We start from the raw sequence: 20,139 nt of genomic DNA on the forward strand, positions 1-20,139 counted from the left end.
GGTATCAGAGCCCCTGGTCGTAGAGAGAAACCATGAACCCTTGGGCAGTGGAGGGCATCAGAACACTCCCTGGCCAAGAGGAAACAAGTGGGAGCAGAGCACGGTGGGCAGGGAAGACCACTGCTCCCAACCCTTCAGGTTTGGGACAGCTGAGGAAGGACCATGGCTGAACTTGTCCGCCCTGCAGGAGGAATGAGAAGCTTCGTCAGGACTTGTCATTTTCTCTGAAGCAAGTGCATGGGTGGCTGAGACAGAGGGATTAGGTCTGCGTGGCCAGTCTGAGAGCCCTCCCTTTCCCATGGGGCAGCTCCTATTCCTATAGCACTTACTTGGGCGCCCCGTGATCTGCAGAGGCAGTGTTTCCGTTCTTGTCCCCCACAACCCATCCGCACTCAGCAGACAGCATCAGTTAGAGCATGTACCCTCCTGCTGAGAATCCCCGAAGGGTTTCACATCACAACCAGAACAAAACTGAAGAGCCCGGCCATGGCTTGTGAAGAGAAGCTTCCTTCCCCACCCAACTCCTTTGGCCCAAGTGGGGTTCTGTCCACTGTCCAGCGTGCCAGACCGGTTCTGTCCTCAGAGCTTTCTCCCTTGCTATTCTCTCTGCCTGTTACATCTTCTTCTCTGAGCTGTGTCGTGTTCCTGATTTGGTCTAAATGCTCTCTTCTGGGGCCTTTTCTGACTGCTCTGTCATGTTGGATCATGTCCTTGTATACACATTCTCTGCTTAGCACTGATTTCTACCTGGCACTTCCTTGTTTATTTTTGTCAGTATTTTCCCTCCTAGAATGACTGACTCATGAGATCGGAGACCTCATCTCTCCTTTTCACGGCTCTGTGCCAGCACCTTACAAAGCCTGATGCAAAATTAGTTCCCAGTAAATATTTATAAAATCAAGGGTTATAGATACATATTTACTTAACTAAGTTTGAAGAGAGGCTCCCAAGACACAAAAATAAAAAGCATTGTGGATGAAAAGAATTCCCTTGCAAAAAAAAAGTATTTTGGCTTTGAATGAAAATTTTGTGACATTCAGTGCACCTATTAAATTCTGACACATCTCTTATTTCCCCACTGGGATTCGAGGGTTGCCTTAACATAAGAAAGCAGGAATACAACAATGCTCTCGTGTGGAATGAAATATATTCTGTGGGTGCTTCCTAAATGCCAGCTGAGGCCGAGTGCAAGTAACACAGTTCAAGGAACGATACACAACTCTCTCTTCTGTTCAACATGTATGGTTTCGGGCTGAATTCCCTGAGCCTGCTTCTTCCTCTGCTAACTTGAGTGTCAGAAGCTTCTCCTTGCTTCTAATTGTCTCTATCACTTAAGGGGGTCTTTCCCCTGACAGCTAGCATTGATCAGCTACTAGTCATATGCCAGGCGTAATGCTGAATTTTATGTGGCTCTAAAGGTGAGCCCTAGGATGGTCTCCATCACACAGACAAGGAACCTATGGCTCAGAAGGGCTTGGAACCTGCCACTGTCCCCCACTGCCCCTAGAAGGGGCTGACAGAAGCCTGCAGGGCCCCTGGGAGAGGTTTTGCCAACCCCATGTCTATGCCATCTGTCCCCTTTAGGAGAGAATTGCCAAGAGCCATGGCTCCCAGTGTGGATTTTGCACCCCTGGCATCGTCATGAGTATGTACACGCTGCTCCGGAACCAGCCTGAGCCTACGATTGAGGAAATTGAGAACGCCTTCCAAGGTACAGCTCAGGAGGGGGAATGGCAAACAGTGCCCGGTGGGGGTCAGGACAGGGTCAGGGTAACAGCTGTGGGGGTGGCCCTTTGGGGGAAAGGTCAGACCACCCCAGTGTGGCAGCTGACACCCACTAGGAAGTTAATCCTGTATTAGTTTGGAGGACTCCCGTTTGGCTTGGAGGCCTCCTGGGACATCTTATCTTTGCACTTATCTTCCTGGCGTGTGCCTTCGCATCCTTCCCCATCATTGGGCTGGGCTTGGTGATTAGCAGCTGGCACCAGAGATCATCTGGGGACTCCAGAGAGGCTGCTCAGATGGCTTCCTTCCCTCTCACCTTCCATCCAGAATAGGATTTTGCTGGGCAAAGACCATGCATGTGGAAGTGGCCAGGATTCTGAGGCATTGGCTAGGACTGGCTTCCCATTTCACCTCCTGTGAACAGGCCCAGGAGCCGGTACCTTGTGCCTGCTCCTCAGAATTGAATACAGAAGGCTCTCTGTCTATGCCCCATTTCACCCGGCCATTACTCAATCGGTTATTTTGCATCCTATTTTATGTCAGGTGCTACATCAGCTGTTAGGGACAGAGGATGAAAAACACAGTCCTTACTCTCAGAGGGGTGCATACTCTTGGGAATCCATCATGCAGTTTGATAAGCTCACTGGCAAAGGTATGACCAAGCACCAAGTGAGCGCTTGGGAGGGATCCCTGGCCCAGTCTGTGCATTCTAGGAGGGCTTCCTGAAAGAAGTCCTGATACAGGCTTTGAAGGTAGGAAGAGCAAAGGGGACCTGCCAGGTAGAGGAAGCAGAACGTACAGAGGCAGGGTGGTAAAGGGAGTGCCAGACTGGGCTGGGAAAAAGTCACAAGGCCCTCAGCTGCTCCAGGGGCCGGCACTGACATCACAGCTTTGTCGTTGGCCCACAGGAAACTTGTGCCGCTGTACAGGCTACAGACCCATCCTCCAGGGTTTCCGGACCTTTGCCCAGGTAAGTGGAGGCCCCAGAAGAGCAGTGGCCCTGCCCTTCCTGGGGGAATCACACTTGGGAGGGATGCCGAGGGCCTCTTGCCGAAGAGGGTCAACTAATGTGTCCTCCTACCAGGGAGTGGTCTTGCCATTCTTGTGCAGGGAGGGGCTCATGGCCACAGCCTGGGGACTCTCACCTGCTCCCTGGAAGAGGCACACCACCCCAGCCTGGCTTCCTCCAGTGCCTTCAGGCTTGGCAGCTTCCCTTGGAGACTGGCAGGCTCAGCCTGTGGCACAGGTGCTCAATGTGGTACTTAACACCAACCCAGCCGGGCTCAGCACTTGCCTCCCTTCTCCAAGCTGCTGTCTGCGCTTGGCACTCAGCTGAGCTTATGAAGCTGCTAATTAACTCTCCAGACAGTTTGTGAACCTCTGCAGTGCCCACAGAATGCCTGGTGAGAAGCCACAGCTGAAGGTGTGGGTGTTTGATTACATGAACCTGGACACACACCTGGTGCTTGGCGAGAGTACAGAGCCCTGGCCTCTCCCTCCCTGACTTAATCCTCTCAGCTTCTACCTGATTCCTCCACTGGGTTTAGCTAATCCTGACTGCAATCAAGCCATCATCCTGAATGTGATTCTGGGTCCAGGGGAGAGTTATGGATGCTTTTCGCTCGCCTTTAGGGTTGTGCTGTGTCCAAACAAGCCAAGAAGGGGTGGTTAGGGAGGGAGGGAGGCGAAGCCTTAGAGGAATGGAAAACATCACACCCTGATGATGAAGCATTAGCAGCTGTGGAATGAAATGAAAGTGATTGAAAGCACAAACTAGGAATCTGCAGACCTGGGTTCAAATCCTGTTCCCTCACTTCATTGATGCATGACCCTTGGCAAGTCTCCTTGTTTCTCAAATCTCAAATGGGGATTATAGTTGTACATACCTCACAGCACTTGAGAGAACTGAGTGCCTCTTGTAGAGCTGCTAGGACAGGGCCTGACACGTGTTAAGTATTGAATAACTGGCCTGTGAATTATGACGCTGATACAGTTCTTTCACTACCACTGTGTGATCTTCATAAATTTCTCAGGCCTCTCTGAGAACCAGGTATTGTTCATCTTGCCTAATTACCTCATAAGAGCCTGCTGTAGAGCAGAAATTGATGAAATTGAAAACAGGAAATCAATAGAGAAAATCAATAGCTGGTTCTTTGAAAAGGTCAGTAAAATTGTTAACCTAAGCAGACGAAAAAAAGATACAAATTCTTAGTGTTAAAAAGAGACTAACACTACAGATTTCATGGACTTTAAGGTGATGATAAAGACATATTATGAATAATTTTATGATTATAAATTTGATAACCTAGATGAAATGGATCAATTTCTTGAAAGACACAATTTGCCAAGACTCACATATAAAGAAAGAAGTAACTTGAATTAAGTGTATGTCTATTAAAGATATTGAATCTAATAATCTCCAAAACAGACAGTTCCAGGCCCAGATAGATTCAATGTTGAACTCTATCAAACATTTAAGGAGCAAATTGTAATCTTTTCCAGAAAATAGAATTGGATGGAATACAATAGCCAACTGCTTTCCTATACATTAACAATGAAGAAGTGGAATTGAAATGAAAAACATAATATCATTTATATTGGTACCTCTCCCAAATGAGAATACTTAGGTACAAAAGTTTCAAAAAAATGTCTAAGCTCTACATGAGAAAAACCACAAACCTCTGGTGAATGAAATCAAAGAACTGAATAAATGGAGAGATTTTGAAGACTCCATATTGTCAAGACATAAGTCTTTACCAGTATAACCCACAGATTCAACATAATCCCAATCAAAATCCCAGCACATTGTTTTGTGGATATTGAGAAATTGATTCTAAAGTTTATATGGAGAGACAAAGGATCCCAGATAGCTGATTTGATATTGATGGTTACAATTATTGAGACATTGTGGTATTGGTGAAAGAACAAACAGATCAATTAGAATACAGAGTCCAGAAATAGTCTCACATAAATACAGTGAATTGATTTTTTTTTATTTGACAGGTAGAGTTAGTGAGAGAGAGACAGAGACAGAGAGAAAGGTCTTCCCTCCATTGGTTCACTCTCCAAATGGCTGCCATGGCCAGTGCTGCATCGATCTGAAGCCAGGAGCCAGGTGCTTCCTCCTGGTCTCCCATGCAGGTGCAGGGCCCAAGGACTTGGGCCATCCTCCACTGCCTTTCCGGGCCACAGCAGAGAGCTGGACTGGAAGAGGAGCAACTGGGACTAGAACCTGGCGCCTATATGGGATGCCGGGCACTGCAGGCAGAGGATTAACCAAGTGAGCCACCACGCCAGCCCTGTGAATTGATCTTTTACAAAAGAGCAAGAAACAATACACAGAGCAAAGATAAATGGTATTGGAACAACCAGTCATTCAGATGCAAAACAATGAATCTAGACACAGAATTTATATGCTTCCAAAAATTTACTCAAGGGGTCGGCACTGTGGTGTAGGGGGTTAAGTCTCCACATGCCATGCTGGCTTCCCATATGGACACCAGTTCAAGTTCCAGCTGCTCCACCTCTGATCCAGCTCCCTGCTAATGCACCTGGGAAAGCAGCAAAAGATGGCTCAAGTACTTGGGCCCTGCACCCATGTGGGAGACCCACATGAAACTCCTGGCTTTGGCCTGGCCCAACACTGGCCAGAGAACATTTATGGAGTGCACCAGAGGATGGAAGATATCTCTCTGTCTCTGTCTCTGTCTCTCTCTGGCTCTTGGTCTAGGTCTCCCCCTTTTCTTCTCTGTCTCTCTAAGTCTGCCTTGCAAATAAATAAATTAACAATATTTTATCAAATTGGATCATAGATCTAAATGTAAAACATCACATAAAAATCCTTTAAAAATCATAGGAGAAATCCTAGATGACCTGGGATATGATGATGACTGTTTAGATACAGCAACCAGAAGTAAGAAATAAATACTTGATAAGATGGACTTCCCTAAAATGAGCATGTTATTACTTTGTAAAACATAGTCAAGAAAATGGAAAACAAGCCCTGTGGGAGAAGGTGTTTGCAAAAGACACATCTGATAAAGGATTTATCCAAAATATCACAAAAAATTCTTAAAGTTCAACTATGAAAAAGAAAAACCTGATTTAAAACATGGGCCAAAGACCTGAACTGACAGCTCACACAGAAGGGCTATGGATGGCAAGTCATCATGTGAGGGTTCAACATCCTAAGTCACTGGGGAATTGCAGACTCGGACAATGAGATACTGCTCCCACCCATGGGAGTGACCAAGTTCAAGACATTAGCACCATCGAATGCTAGAGCAGAGCTGGATAAGTGGGATCTCTCATTCGTGGCTGATGGGAGTGCAAGATACACAGCCACTTTGGAAGACAGTTTGACAGTTTCTTATAAAACCAAATATTCACCAATTGCCCTCCACGGTATTTATCCACAAGAGTTGAAATATACGCCTACAAGAAAACCTGCACAGGAATGTTGGCAGCAGCTTTATTCATCATTGTTAAAACCTAGAAGTGACCAAGGTATGTTCCAGTTGCTGAATAGATAAATAAGCTGGACTGCCTGCAGACAACAGAATATTTCGGTAAAAGAAATGAGCTATCAAGCCTTGGAAAGGCATGGATGAAACTCAATTGTGTATGCAGGTACTTCAAAAGGCTAGTGGAAAATGGGATTAGAGATAATTAATTTTGGTGCAAAAGGGATTTTGAAATCTGTATGTAGTTTTTAGATAATATGTATTTTATGAACTTTTTGAAGACCTCTCTTCATATGCATGGATTTCAGAAATTTCTTGCCCAAAAATAGATCCTTGTGCCCTGCAGTGAAAACAATGGGTCTGAAAAGGCTTCATGTTGTATGATGCCATTTGGATGATATTCTAGAGAAGGCGAGGCTGCGGAGGCGAGAATAATGGCCACCGATATTAGGGGGGAGAGAGGATTGGCAGAGCATCCGAGGGGTTTCCAGGCAGTGTGGCTCTCTTCTGGCAGAGAGGATACACTGTGCGATACAGTTGCCAAGGCCTATAGATGGGACACTGAGAGTGAGCCCTCAGGTAAGCTGGGAACAGGAGGTGAGGTGATGTGTCAAGGAGGTTCACCAAGTGAAGCAAGTGTAGAATTCTATTGTAGATGTTGATTGTGAAGGTGATTGTGTGTGTGTGTGTGTGTAGGGTGGGGGAAGTATTTGGAAATTCTCTGTATCTTCCATTCAGTTTTTCTGCAAACCTCAAACTATGAAACGATGTTGTTATTATTATTTTTTTTTAAAAAAACACAAGCCTGAAAGTCTCAGCTTACTTTATGAAGTGGAAGTTCAGTAGTGTAGGGGTAGAAAAATCCAGCCCTATCCAACTTGGGCAGACCTCGTGGGCGGTGGTGCACATTGTACATCACAATAAACATGTCAGTGAAATATCAAGACCAAAGATCTAAGTAGCGATGCACTGGCTTTTTCATTATCTAGAAAATGTACTTCTGTGAAATACGGTGGTCCCCGGGCAGGCCAGGCAAGGAAGGCTGATGGCTGACTATGGGAGGGTTCTTCTCGCTGCTTAGGAATTCTCCGCATCACTCCTTCTCCAAGAAGAAAGATGAGAAGGGGAACAGGAGCCTCACTCCCTCTCCCTACTTCTCTTCCTTCCTATATAATGAGGGGGAAGGGCAAGGTGACAGGGGGGGTTGCAGAGTAGACCCAGCAGGTCCAGCAGTCAGTGGACCCAGAGTGGTCTGCTCGCAGGTGCAGGTGCAGGGGGTGAAAGCCATGCCATTGTCACCTGATAGGTGACACTGTCACACTGACACCCATGGCTTCCATGGTTCTCTGAGAGCTTTCTTGGGGAGGATATTCTTTGGGAATTGAGTGGGATGGTGTCTCCCATGGCTCCTGTATAGAAGGTTGCTCCCAGCCTGCTCTTTCAGGAGTCTGCCACCCCAGAAAGTAACTGGGTTTGTATCTGTGAGTCCTCCCTGTTTTTGCATCTTAGCACAACTCCACGAAGCTGAAGTGTCTCCTGAGCCCTGAGCTGCAACGCCTCTTCTCCGGAGGCCGATTAGTCATGTGGACACACCCCTGCCCTGCAGTGACCTGGCTCTGGGAGCCTGTGATTCTGGACTTGATTCTTGAGAGGCCCTGAGCAAGTCCATTCCTGTAGGTTCTAGGTGACCTGACCGGCACACTTGCTCCAGTCGAGGCCTGCAAAGAGTAAGAGAAAGCAGAGCTGTCTAGGCAAAAGGGCCTATTCAGTAGTGGGGAGGCCATGGTGCGTACCAGCTGTACGCTCCGGTTCCAGCACCAGTCCTGGGCATCCCTGGGAGTGTCCCATGGAAAGCCCAGCCTGGGGGACAGCCAGGTATGCCCCATAGAACTTGGCTGATCTGGAAGTAGATCCCCTTGAGTCCCGAGACAGCCAATACGAATGTCTCTCCTAGAGGCTTCCTAAGAAGGAGAAGGGGCAGAAAGACGCAGGTTGATAAGTAGGGCCTAGCTTTCATGGAGAAATTTCTTTGAGAGTGAATTTTCCTGTTGCTCCTATTTGTTTATCCATGGGTTATACATTAGCCAAGTGAGAGAGAATGTAGGGGAGGCCTCAACTCTACACAAAGAAACACAAGAGGTGGGGTAGGGTCTCTGCTCCGCACGCTGTTGCTGGTCTAGGCATCAGAGAAAGAGTTTGCTGGGTATTAATCATCTCGAGTCCTGACTTCCTGTGAAAATTCTGCGAATATTCTTGCATGCACGTTGTCTCTCTAGGATGGGGGGTGCTGTGGAGGAAGTGGGGACAACCCAAACTGCTGCATGAACCAGAGGAAAGAGCAGAGGGTAAGTCAGTCCCTTCTGCCCTGGAAGGCTGGGGTCAGCACACTTCTTTAAGAGAAAACTATGGCTAGACTCGGTGGTGGCCAATTGATGAGGGTGGGGAGGGTGCACGGCAGCCCTGGGTCCTCTGGCAAAGACCTCTGTGTTCCTGATTGCCAAAAGCTGCCTGCCAGGGGCTGGCAATGAACTTGGAGAAAGGGCTGGGTTGGTCCCACAGGGCATGCAGAAGGTGGAGATGCTCTGCCACTACCCATTCTCTGCCTGCAGGTCACTCTCTCGCCATCCTTGTTCAAACCAGAGGAGTTCGCACCCCTGGATCCCACCCAGGAGCCCATCTTCCCCCCTGAGCTGCTGGTAGGTGTCGTTACAGGGGAAGACCAGCAACATCTCAGGACCCTGAGTCCCAGTCCCTGGAGACCTGCTTTATTTTTATGCCCACTGGGAACTTTGTGTCTTCCTTGACCTGTAGGTTTCAATCTAAATTTTCCACCCTTTTTCTTCTTGTTTGTTTATTTTTACTGAGAGAGAGACAGAGAGAGACACTTTCATCTGTTGGCTCACTCCCTAAATGCCAGCAATAGCCAGGCCTGAGCTAGATTGAAGCCAAAAGCCAGGAACTCAATCTGGGTCTCCCACGTGGGTGGCAAAGACCCAAATACCTGAGCCATCACCTGCTGCTTCCCAGGTGCATATTAGCAGGAAACGGGAATTGGAAGTGGAGCTGAGACTTAAACCCAGGCACTCTGATATGGGATAGGCAGTGTCTTAACTACTGTGCCAAATGCCTGACCAACTTCCCTTCATGTTTCTGACACCTCGACCAGGTCAAGTCCCCCTGTTGCATTGTCCCACAGCACAGTATGCTTCCTTCACCCACGTCACACTTACGGTTACTAATCTGATATCTGTAGTCATTGCTAGACTATAACCTCCACAAGGACAGGGACTGGGACTTTGTAGTACACTGCATCATAGTAGCAGGTGCTCAGTAACCATTTCTTGACCTCCTGTCAGTATCTGAGCCCAAGCAATCTATTCTTTCCTCTATACACAGTCTACTTAAAACAAAAACAAAGAAGAGAGATTTTCAAAGGATGCGACCCGTGGCTTTACAGCTCTGTTTGAAGGACACCTGCTTACATCCACTTCCTCTCTTCACTCCAACATCTGTGACAAGCAAGGCTCAGAACACATGGAGCTTAGAAGGTGCTCCTGAGGGTGTTGTGCTCATGCAGGCTACCTCTAGTCTCCACGGACAGAGAGAGCGGGTTGGCAGGGCTTTCCCTGGATGGTGGAATCTTGAAACCACGGTCAGTTTGAGTTAGGGGCACTCTGTCACTCTGCACATTTCACAGCCAGTCCTCCCATGCGCTCCCCTCTGACCGACACCCATCCTCCCTGGCCTGTGTCCTCTCACCTCTTGCCTGCTATACCTCTGGGAGACAGTGAGGGGGCACTTCAAGGAACACAGGCTTCCAGCCCTGTCATTTTGGGCCCTCGTGGACCCCCATATTCCTCCTATTGGATGTGCCTCCTTGGCCAAGGTGTCCCCAGACAAAGTGTATTAGCCTGAGTGGAGCTCCCATCTCAGCACGTATTAGTTCTCCTTTCTCCTCCCTTCACCTGCTGAGAGATCTGAATTCAGTGCTACACAGGTCAGCAGAGGAGCTGACCACCTGGCACACTAGGGGAATGACAGCGGGAGGCAGGGGACAGGGCAGTAAGAGAACTACCTTTCCCAGAGACTCAAGGACACTCCTCGGAGGCAGCTGCGTTTTGAAGGGGAGCGTGTGACCTGGATCCAGGCCTCAACCTTGGGGGAGCTGCTGGACCTCAAAGCTCAGCACCCTGATGCCAAGCTGGTGGTGGGGAACACGGAGATCGGTAAGGGCCCTGGCCTGGTCCTGGAACCTGGGAATGCTGCTGGAATCTTCCTGCCTGCCCTCACCTCCCCGTGACCTTATCCTACTCCTGCACTCCACCCTTGCCCCACTGACTGCTCTAGGAACCCACCAAGGGACCTTGGACACTTGGATTCCTGCAAAAACCCAGGCTTTGGAGTCCCACAGTCCTGGTTCAACCTCTTGCTAGATGTGTGTCCTCAGAAAAGTTACTGGTCCTCCTCTACTCTCACTTCCCTACTCCTTATATGGGGGCAGCAGGACATCTTCCAAGGGTTGCTTTGAGTGTTCAGTGAGATGCCTGTACACTTGCTGATGTCTCCATAAACCTTCTTTCTTTCTTTCTCTCTTTCTCTCTTTCTTACAGGCAGAGTGGACAGTGAGAGAGAGTGACAGAGAGAAAGGTCTTCCTTTTCTGTTGGTTTACCCCACAGTGGCCGCTGTGGCTGGTGCACTGCACTGATCTGAAGGCAGGAGCCAGGTGCTTCTCCTGGTCTCTCATGTGGGTGCAGGGCCCAAGCACTTGGGCCATCCTCCATTGCACTCCTGGGCCACAGCAGAGAGCTGGACTGGAAGAGGAGCAACCGGGACAGAATCCGGCGCCCTGACCAGGACTAGAACCCGGGGTGCTGGCGCCACAGGTGGAGGATTAGCCTATTGAGCCACAGCACCGGCCTCCATAAACCTTCATAGCTGACAAGCTGTGAGCCGGATGCTCAGGGAAGGATGCAGGATAGGAGACTCACCTGGACCCCACTCCTTCCTTCAAGGCTCCTGGATTGAGGTGGGGTTGGAGGTGGGGAAAGTGGGTATTCAGGCCAGTGTCTGAGGGATGCTGAGAGCTCCAGAAATGTTTCCCTTTCATGCCCTCCTGCCCCTTTTCTAGGGGGTGATGTGCTAGGTACAGCGGAGGAGACGCCCAGGTGTGGCTGTGTTAGTGTTGCCTCTGACTCTGGCCACCTGCCTTGTTGGTGCCAGCAGCTGGGGCGTGAGGCTCATGTGAATTGAACAGGGAGGTTCTGGTGTGCAGTGCTCAGTCTGAGCACTTTAAGGGATAAGGAGTAATGGCAGAGGGGCCCTAGTCCCTGCTACCCTCCCCTCATTCCTACACCTAGCTGGGTGTCTTTCCACTGTGTGGGGTCCCAAGCCTGATGAGGATCCCAGGAGGAGGCCATGGCACCGCTGAGGTCTCTCTGAGGGGACCTGTTGTTTGGGGACATGATAGTCAAGTCATGATAGTCAAGGACAAGCAGTCAATTCCAGCTTGTGGGAGATTCCTGGCCCTGGCTCCTGAGGGTCTTCAGCCACGAAGGGGAGGGCCTGGCTTGGTTTGCTGATGGGGAGTTGGCCCGTGCCCTTGTTAACACAGGTGCAGTGCAGAGACCCCAGCCACTGTTTGTGATACACTGGGCTGGCAGGGTGCCCTGAGACATGCCTGGAGTGAGGGATCCGATGGCTGTGGCTTAATAGGACTCCTGGCCCTAGGGTCTAGGTGGAGCATGAGGCTTTGGCACATGGCATGTTTCTTGCTCTGAGTCACACATTGTCCTGGTCTCAGTTGGATTCCAAGTGATAGAAGTCCACAAGCACTTTCTAAGCTCCACGGTGAGGACTAACTTCTCAGAACCACATCACCTGCTCTCTTCCACACTGCCCAACAGTGTTGGCACCGATGACCAGCACAGAGTCTCGAGGAAAGGTGGGCGGAGAAAACCTTGTCAATACCACATTTACGGTTTCGTCTGCCTTCTTGGTCCTGGTAGCCGATAGTCACCAGACTCCTCGGAGTGGGGCTTCCCTTCAGAAGCCCTCAAAGGCACTGCAGTGTGGTGGGGAGGGGCACACAGGCGTTTCTTTGTGAATCTTTCATCAGGGCTGGGGGAGGTGCTGTACTGTTTTTCTTTAAAAAAGATTTTATTTCTTTATTTGCAAGTCAGAGTTATACAGAGAGGAGAGAGAGAGAGAGAGAGAGAGAGAGAGAGAGAGAGAGAGAGAGAGTCTTCCATCCACTGGTTCACTCCCCAATTGGCTGCAATGGCTGGAGCTGCGCTGATCCGAAGCCAGGAGCTAGGTGCTTCCTCCTGGTCTCCCATGCAGGTGCAGGGGCCCAAGGACTTGGGCCATCTTCCACTGCTTTTCCAGGCCACTTTAGAGAGCTGGATCGGAAGTGGAGCAGCCTGGTCCCTAACCGGCACCCATATGGGGTGCTGGCACTTCAGGCCAGGGCGTTAACCCACTGTGCCATACTGCTAGCCCCAACTACCTGGTTTTAAGAACAGAGGAGTGATAGTTTAGCAGAGTTTCTAACCTGATTAGCCTGGAAGGACAGAAACCCGACAAAGCTATGTGGGCTATGCAAAGCCAGGCAACATGAAGCACTCCCCACTGGGTGCTGGAAGGCAGATTTGAAGTCTTCTCTCTCATTTGCATTCATGTTACACTTTCGTGTTTCTATGACTGTTTACCCCAACACTCAAATGTGCTGTTCTTAGCTGCGTGATCTGATTAAGATATTTATCTTCCCTCTGCCTCAATTTCTTCACGTGTAAGTAGAAAACCTCAGGACCTCAAAAGGTTGTTGTGAGGTTTAAGTGGGTTAAAATAGGTCAAGTGCTTAGAAGAGTTCTTGACATGCCTTAGTTTCCCATGTTTTCTAATGTTACTACACATACGTGCATGCACACGTGTGCACACACACAACCACTGGAGTAAACTTGAGTTTGTTTCCCTTATATTTGGTTAGGTTTTTGTTATTGTTAGGTTTTTAAAACTTTATTTATGTATTTGAGAAGTAGAGCTACAAACAGAGAAAGGGAGAGACAGGGAGAGAAAGGTCTTCTATCTGCTGGTTCACTCCCCAATTGGCCGCAATGGTTGGAGCTGGGCTGATCGAAAGCCAGGAGCCAGGAGCTCCTTCTGGATCCCCCATAGGGGTGTAGAGGCCTGAGCACTCAGGCCATCTTCTGCTGCTTTCCCAGGCCATAGCAGAGAGCTGGATTGGAAGAGGAGCAACTGAGACTCGAACTGGTGCCCATATGGGATACCAGTGCTGCAGGTGGAAGCTTAGCCTTCTATGCCGCAGTGCTGGGTCCTTAGTTATGAGAAAGAAAAAGTTTCATTGCTGACAGTCTGAGGCCACACCTAACCCATACCTCGTCTACTGCATTTCTTAATCCTGAGACACACATGGAACACATTGTGACTGTGTCATATAACCCTGTGTGGGATGGTGGTACCATTGCTGAGGCCTGACTCGGCGATACTACACTGGGCCTATAACCCAGGCATATGGTTTTGTTCCAGGCATTGAGATGAAGTTTAAGAACATGCTGTTTCCCATGATTGTCTGCCCGGCCTGGATTCCTGAGCTGAACTCTGTGGAGCATGGGCCTGAGGGTAAGGGGGTTTGTCCTGAGCCCACAGAGGGGTTGAGAAGCTGGCATAGGTCATGAGAACAGTGGCGCGGCCAGGGCAGTTTCCCCTTTGGTGCTCACTGTTACCTGCCTCTCCTGGAGCTGCCCTTGCACAGGGAAAGGGGTGACCAAGGAAGGGGTTACTTTGCTTCTCCTCTACAAGCATCTATGGTGGGTGCCAGCAGGCAGGCGGGAGGCTCGGAGGTTCTCAGGAGCTGTCCTGGGTCCTGACTATGCATTGGAATAGCCCTTGGAGGGGGCGATGGGGAACTTGGGGAGGCTAGGACTTGGGTGCTTTTCAAAAAACTTCCAGGGCTTCCATCCCAAAGATGCTGATTTTGATGAGTTGAGAGACACTGATTTAGAGGAAAGAGCATCTGTTGTAGGACCAAGTCCTGGTTCTTTTACTCATTGTGTGTCATTGGTTTAGTCATTTAGCATCTCTGGGCCCTCGTATCCTCACTCACACAAACACAAGACCTGGTCGAGCTTTGCTCGGGTAGCTGCACAGCCTCATGGGCTCTGTTGAGGGATGGCATTCACCGCGAGTATGTATCCCCAGGTATCACCTTTGGAGCCGCTTGCCCCCTGAGCTCCGTGGAAAAGACCCTGGTTGATGCGGTCGCTAAGCTGCCTGTCCAGAAAACAGAGGTGTTCAGGGGCGTCCTGGAGCAGCTACGCTGGTTTGCTGGGAAGCAGGTCAAGTCGGTGGCGGTGAGTCCCTGCCCAGAGGCCGGTGAGGCCGGCAGCACGGAAGGCAGGGTGACTGGCCGCGGCTGCTTCAGCCCAGGGATGCCCCACATCTTACTGTTTAGAATGGCCTGGAAGCAGATTCCAGGGCCCCACCCTCAGAGATTCTGACTCAGTGAATCTGAGATGCAGCCCAGAGGTCAGGTTTGTAACAAGCCCCTCAGCTGCTTCCGAGGAAGCGGTTTGCGGGGTCACTGTAGGAGACCCCTGGTCAGTGACTCAGTCTTTACCCCTGAAGTCGGAAAGAAACAGCTTCCTGCTTTCTTCTTCATGGACTTGGCTGAGGCTCTCATTAGATGAATAAGAGATATGTTAGGAAGCCAAAATTGGGAGGGGGGTGGTTTGCTTTCAGAGTCTGGGGGAGAAGCACAGAACAGCACCGAGGGGAGGGTAGGATCTCTCAGACCAGCCCCCAGATTCCTAGTTTGCAAATAATGGCACTCACAGCTCTGGCCCTTCAAGGTTCACAGCAATTTATGGTGTTGAGAGGAAAGCTGTCCCATCCATTCCATGCATTTCCTTGTTTTTTAAATTAAAACAGAATGAAACAAAACAGTCTACTCCCACAGCTCTCACCCTGACCACGCACCTGCCACTTTCAGTTAGAAATGAGGCGTCGCCAGCTCAGGCAGCTCTGCTTTGTTGCCCAGTTCTGCTAACGCGTGCTTCCAGGAAGGGTTTTTGTCTATTGTGCAAACATCTTTTCCAGTAATGGGAATCCTGTATCTGATTCTTCTTTCATTTTCTTTTGCTGAGTTGCCAGGAGGCTCAGCTCCAACTAAAGCAAATTGTGCATCTTTAAATCTTCCTCCTCTTTTTCCTCGATCTGTATCTACTCTTTTCTATTTTACGAAGCCACATGGCCCCTGTGATAAACCACCTCTGTCCTTGTGAAAGAAGGTTGTGTGGAAGCTGCCAGACAAATCTACATGGGCTTTCCCTGGTTTGCCAGTGGGTAAACATCAGAACTGGCACCCCATCCCAAATGTTCTGATCCCGTTTTCCTAAATGTGCAAGCCCTCCCATGCCATTCTCATGTCTCCATGGGGGCGTCCCATGTCCAGGAGCCAGCTGCTGAGCCGGGGTTTCCTGGAGTGGGCTCTCACTCGCACTCTCTGCTTGTCCTAGTCCATTGGAGGGAACATTATCACTGCCAGCCCTATCTCGGACCTCAACCCTGTGTTCATGGCCAGTGGAGCCAAGCTGACCCTTGTGTCCAGAGGTGAGTGCCTGAAGTGGAGGCTTAGAAGGAGAAATTTGCAGGGTTCGGGGTGGGGGTGGGGTAGAGGTAATGTCTCCCAGGTAGTCATTTCCTAGAGGAATGGAGTCTAAACTTCAGTGACCCAGGCATCTTACGGGTTGGATTTTTTGGAAGCTCCAAGAGATTATGTGCAGGTTGGAGGTCAGGAGAGCTGGGCCATTTCTTTATAGAGAATCCTCAGTACCCTCTGTCCCCTAGATGCCTTACCTGGCAGGATGCTGGGGCCAGGAGGTGCCAGCTTACCATAGCTGCCTGTAGCATCAGGAGCAATTCTGCCAACATGGCCATTGCTGCAAATTCAGTTCCAGGAACTTACAATGAAGTGAGTTCTACCATTCATCATTGCCAAATGATTGTGCTTTGTTTATGCTCCTGCCATTGTTTATACCTCCCGTGTCTGCACAGTGGAAATGCTGGAAGAGTGCTCCTGGCCATGTCCACCCTGGGACCACCCCCAGCTCTGACCATTTGCTGGAAGCCAGCCTAGGGTAGCAGGATGCAAAGCAAAATCCGTCCTGGGGAAAAGGGACTGGGGGACATCCGCAGGATGCCAGTACACACAGGATCCTGGAGGGCTCCCTACCCAGGGAAGTCTCACAGAGGGTGCTTAATTTCCCAGCCACAACACCTGTGTGGTGTCACCTCCCAGGGCGGCTCCTTAGAAACTCAACACCCAGGTGTTCCTAGGGGCTGGGCACACAGGCAACCTGCCTCACACCTGCCAAAAGCACAGACTCCCAGAAGAAAAGCAAGTGCTCAGTATATACTGCTGTTTCTGTAACCACGGCAGGCACAATGGACAGAATGGGGGGAGCCTTCTCCTTCTTCTTTTAAAGATGTATTCATTTATTTGAGAGGCAGAATTTCAGAGAGAGGAAGAGACAGAGAGACAGAGGTCTTCCATCTGCTAGTTCACTCCCCAAATGGCCACAACAGCCAGAGCTGGGCTGATCCAAAGCCAGGAGCTTGGAGCTTCTTCTGGGTTTCCCATGTGGGTGGCAGGGGCTCAAGAACTCATGCCATTTTCCACTGCTTTCCCAGGTGCATTGACAGGTAGCTGGATTGGAATGGAGCAGCCGGGATGTGAACTGGCACCCACATGGGATGCCAGCACTGCAGGCTGTGGCTTAGCCCACTTTGCTGGAGCATGGGCCCCACTTGGGTCCCTTCTCATTTTGCCTCCACACAGGCACCAGGAGAACAGTTCGGATGGACCACACCTTCTTCCCTGGCTATCGGAGGACCCTGCTGAACCCAGAGGAGATCCTGCTCTCCATAGAGATCCCCTATAGCAGGGAGGTGAGAAGTCAAGAGCTGGTTCACACTGTACCCACGCTACTCCCCCCACCAGGCTCCAGACAAGGAGACCAGAGTCTGCCATGGGGGACCAGCATTACATCTCTCTCCTTCAACACTGACATTTTTCTCTCTCAACTTCATCTCTGATGAACCAGCCCTATTCCCCTCTGGGCAAGATGTTGCAGGGTAGGGGCACATAGGACCATGGACTTTGAAACCAGAGAGCTGTGTGTATGATCTTGAGTGACTCCTCTCCCTCTCTGAGCCCCATTGTCCTCATCTGTAAAATGGGCATGGTGTTACCTTCTGTGCTGAAATTCCTGGGTAAGGCTCCTGGCAGGTGTCTGGGGACCAGTGGTGATCACCAATTGTTAGCTAAACACACAGTCTCGGAACACACCCCGCTGTTCAGTCGTCCTGGGCCATGTCAGAGGAGGCTCGTTTTCCTCTGCGGAACCATGCGGGGTGTGGGTGCTGAGTGGAGAAGCCGCCCATGAGTCAGATCCCCACATGCTGACCATGGACTTGCCGAGCTGTTGGCTCACCACCCTTGCTTGGGCTGGTGATGAGGGATTCCTGCTTTATGAGCAGCTTTTCTGGCCCACTGGGCAGGTCTGGGCAGCTCCAGATGCCTTGCCCGTGTTCCTCGGGGCCTGTCCTGGCCCCGCCTGGTGTGGTTCTCTCCTCTTGTAGCAGCTACCAGCCAGGGCACTTGCCACCAGGTGCCTTTTAGATAGGTGTTGGGCCAGAGGCTGGGGGCCGGCTCTCAAGGTCAGTGTGAGGGTTGCGGCTTCTGTGTTTCAGCAAGTGCTGCCAGGCATGTTTTATCCTTATAAATTTTGACCTCCTTAATGAGAATGCTAATGAAATTAGAGCAATTATGTCCCCGAGGTGGTTTCTTAATGATTTTCCAGCTTGTCCTTGTAAGTCATTTAGAGCAGTTTGAAATTTTACAGATCAGTACAACTACTACTAATAATAATGATTTGAATATGAGTGGGGAGAGGGTAAGGAAACAGGCATAGCACTACCTGGTTTTTATAAAAAAAAGTCATTTCACAAAGTAAAAATTTTATTTAAAATAATTTTAAAACATTTATTTCCATTTTATTTTAATGGCAGAGTCAGAGAGCGAGAGAGGGAGAGAGGGATTAAGGTTGAGATTGGAGGAGATCTTCCATCTGCTGGTCCACTTCCCAGATGCTGGGCTGGACCAAGGTGCAGCCAGGAGCCCAGCACTGCAGCTGGGCCTCCCCCATGGGTGGCAGGGACCACATTCCTGAGACATCATCTATTGTCTCCTAGGATGTGCATCAGCAGAAAGCTAAGTCAGAAGCAGAGTAGTGAGGACTTGAACCTGGCACTCTGATATTGGAGGCAGGTGTCCCAAGTGGTGACCTAACCACTGTGCCATACACCTGGACCAAGAAAGGAGATTTTGATACCCAGAATAAGGATGCCTTCTCCTGAGGCTGTTGTCATTCTGATGCTGCCAGTTCCTGGCAACCCAGGGAAAACGTCAGGTGGGCCAGCATCTGCAACCTGTGCTTTGTCTGACTTGCCACCTGCCTGCAGATCCTTTCCCACAGCTGGGACTGTTCTCTGGAACTTTCCTACAAGTGCAGGACTCAGGCACACCCTGATCTGTGAGTCCCCATATCAACTCGCCTGCTGGTTTGCAATGGTGTTGTCCCCTCGCTTCACCTCACTCCCTGTGTTGTCACCTCCCCTGGCCATATGCAGTCCTTGATAAACAAGGTGGGAAAATGATGCTTTCTGCTCTTTTTCTAGGGTGAGTTTTTCTCAGCCTTCAAGCAGGCCTCCCGCAGGGAAGATGACATTGCCAAGGTCACCTGTGGCATGCGAGTGCTCTTCAAGCCAGGGAGCATGGAGGTGAAGGAGCTGGCCCTTTGCTACGGAGGGATGGCCAACAGAACCATCTCGGCCCTCAAGACCACTCAGAGGCAGATAGCCAAGTAAGAGCAAGCCATGACTGCTGCCACGCCACGGCCACTGCTGCTCCCGTGACTCCTGGCTGTGGGGAGCATCACTGCTACGGCCACGTTAGCTGCTGCTGCTACTGGTGCTACCACTTCTACTTTAACCACTGTAACTGCCACTACTGGTACTAGTGCGACTACTAGTGTTACTACTGCTGTCCTCCCACCGTGGCTGCCGTGGCCATTCCTACTCTCAATGCAGCCTCTACTGTTACTATTGCTACTACTGCTGCTGCTTCCACTACAGTATCGCAACTACTATTACCACTGGTACTACTATTATGACTATTACTATTTTCCCTGATGGTATTTCTACTACTGTCACTTACCATGACCCCTATTATTACTGTTGTTCCTACTACAGCTGCCACTTTTACCACTGCCTTTCTACTGTTACTATGACTAGTATACAATTAATACAATTGTTACAATTAATACTGCCATTGTTACTACTACAGTTACTATTGGTACTCCTCCTCCTGCTGCTGCTATTACTAGTGATACTTTCTAACATTACTGCTGTGACTCCTATGCTTTTTGCTGCTGCTGCTGTTATTGGTACTATTACTATTACTAGTATTGCTGCTGCTACTAGTGATTCCACGACTAGTAGTGTTATCAGCAGTCCTGGTCCTACTATTACTAGTGCTTCCTCTATTACTACAACTTCTGTTTCTACTACTACTATTACTATTGCTACCGCTGCTATTGCTAGTGTTACTACTCATGGCAAATGTTGCTGTTACCAGTAATACTATTGCTACTGCTACTACTATTACTACTGCTGTGGTTAACGCTGCTATTAAAAGTACTGGTGCCTACTCCATGGCTGCAGTTATACCAGGTCTTTCACTGGCAGTATCCTATATATCCTATAATACCCATGTGGGATGGAGAAAGTTTAACTTGGAGTTTGCCTCCATGGTTCCAGGAAGTTCCTGGCTCCAACACTTAGGAGATGAGTGACATAAATTAGTTTATCTCC

At 49.6% G+C, this 20,139-nt stretch overlaps 1 protein-coding gene across 6 annotated transcripts in view; it reads left to right on the top strand.

Annotated features, from left to right (window-relative positions):
• XDH (xanthine dehydrogenase) overlaps window positions 1-20,139 on the top strand; it is a 92,797-nt gene that overhangs the window by 13,568 nt on the left and 59,090 nt on the right. For all 6 annotated transcript variants that reach the window (XM_070067912.1, XM_070067908.1, XM_070067910.1 and 3 more), the window contains 10 exon segments: window positions 1,585-1,711; window positions 2,634-2,695; window positions 8,465-8,533; window positions 8,798-8,884; window positions 10,273-10,414; window positions 13,735-13,827; window positions 14,407-14,558; window positions 15,723-15,816; window positions 17,045-17,154; window positions 18,946-19,130. In XM_070067912.1, coding sequence (XP_069924013.1) covers window positions 1,585-1,711; window positions 2,634-2,695; window positions 8,465-8,533; window positions 8,798-8,884; window positions 10,273-10,414; window positions 13,735-13,827; window positions 14,407-14,558; window positions 15,723-15,816; window positions 17,045-17,154; window positions 18,946-19,130 — 1,121 coding nt within the window.

The sequence above is a fragment of the Oryctolagus cuniculus genome, chromosome 2 (genome assembly GCF_964237555.1).
Source record: "Oryctolagus cuniculus chromosome 2, mOryCun1.1, whole genome shotgun sequence".
NCBI classification, from domain to species: domain Eukaryota; kingdom Metazoa; phylum Chordata; class Mammalia; order Lagomorpha; family Leporidae; genus Oryctolagus; species Oryctolagus cuniculus.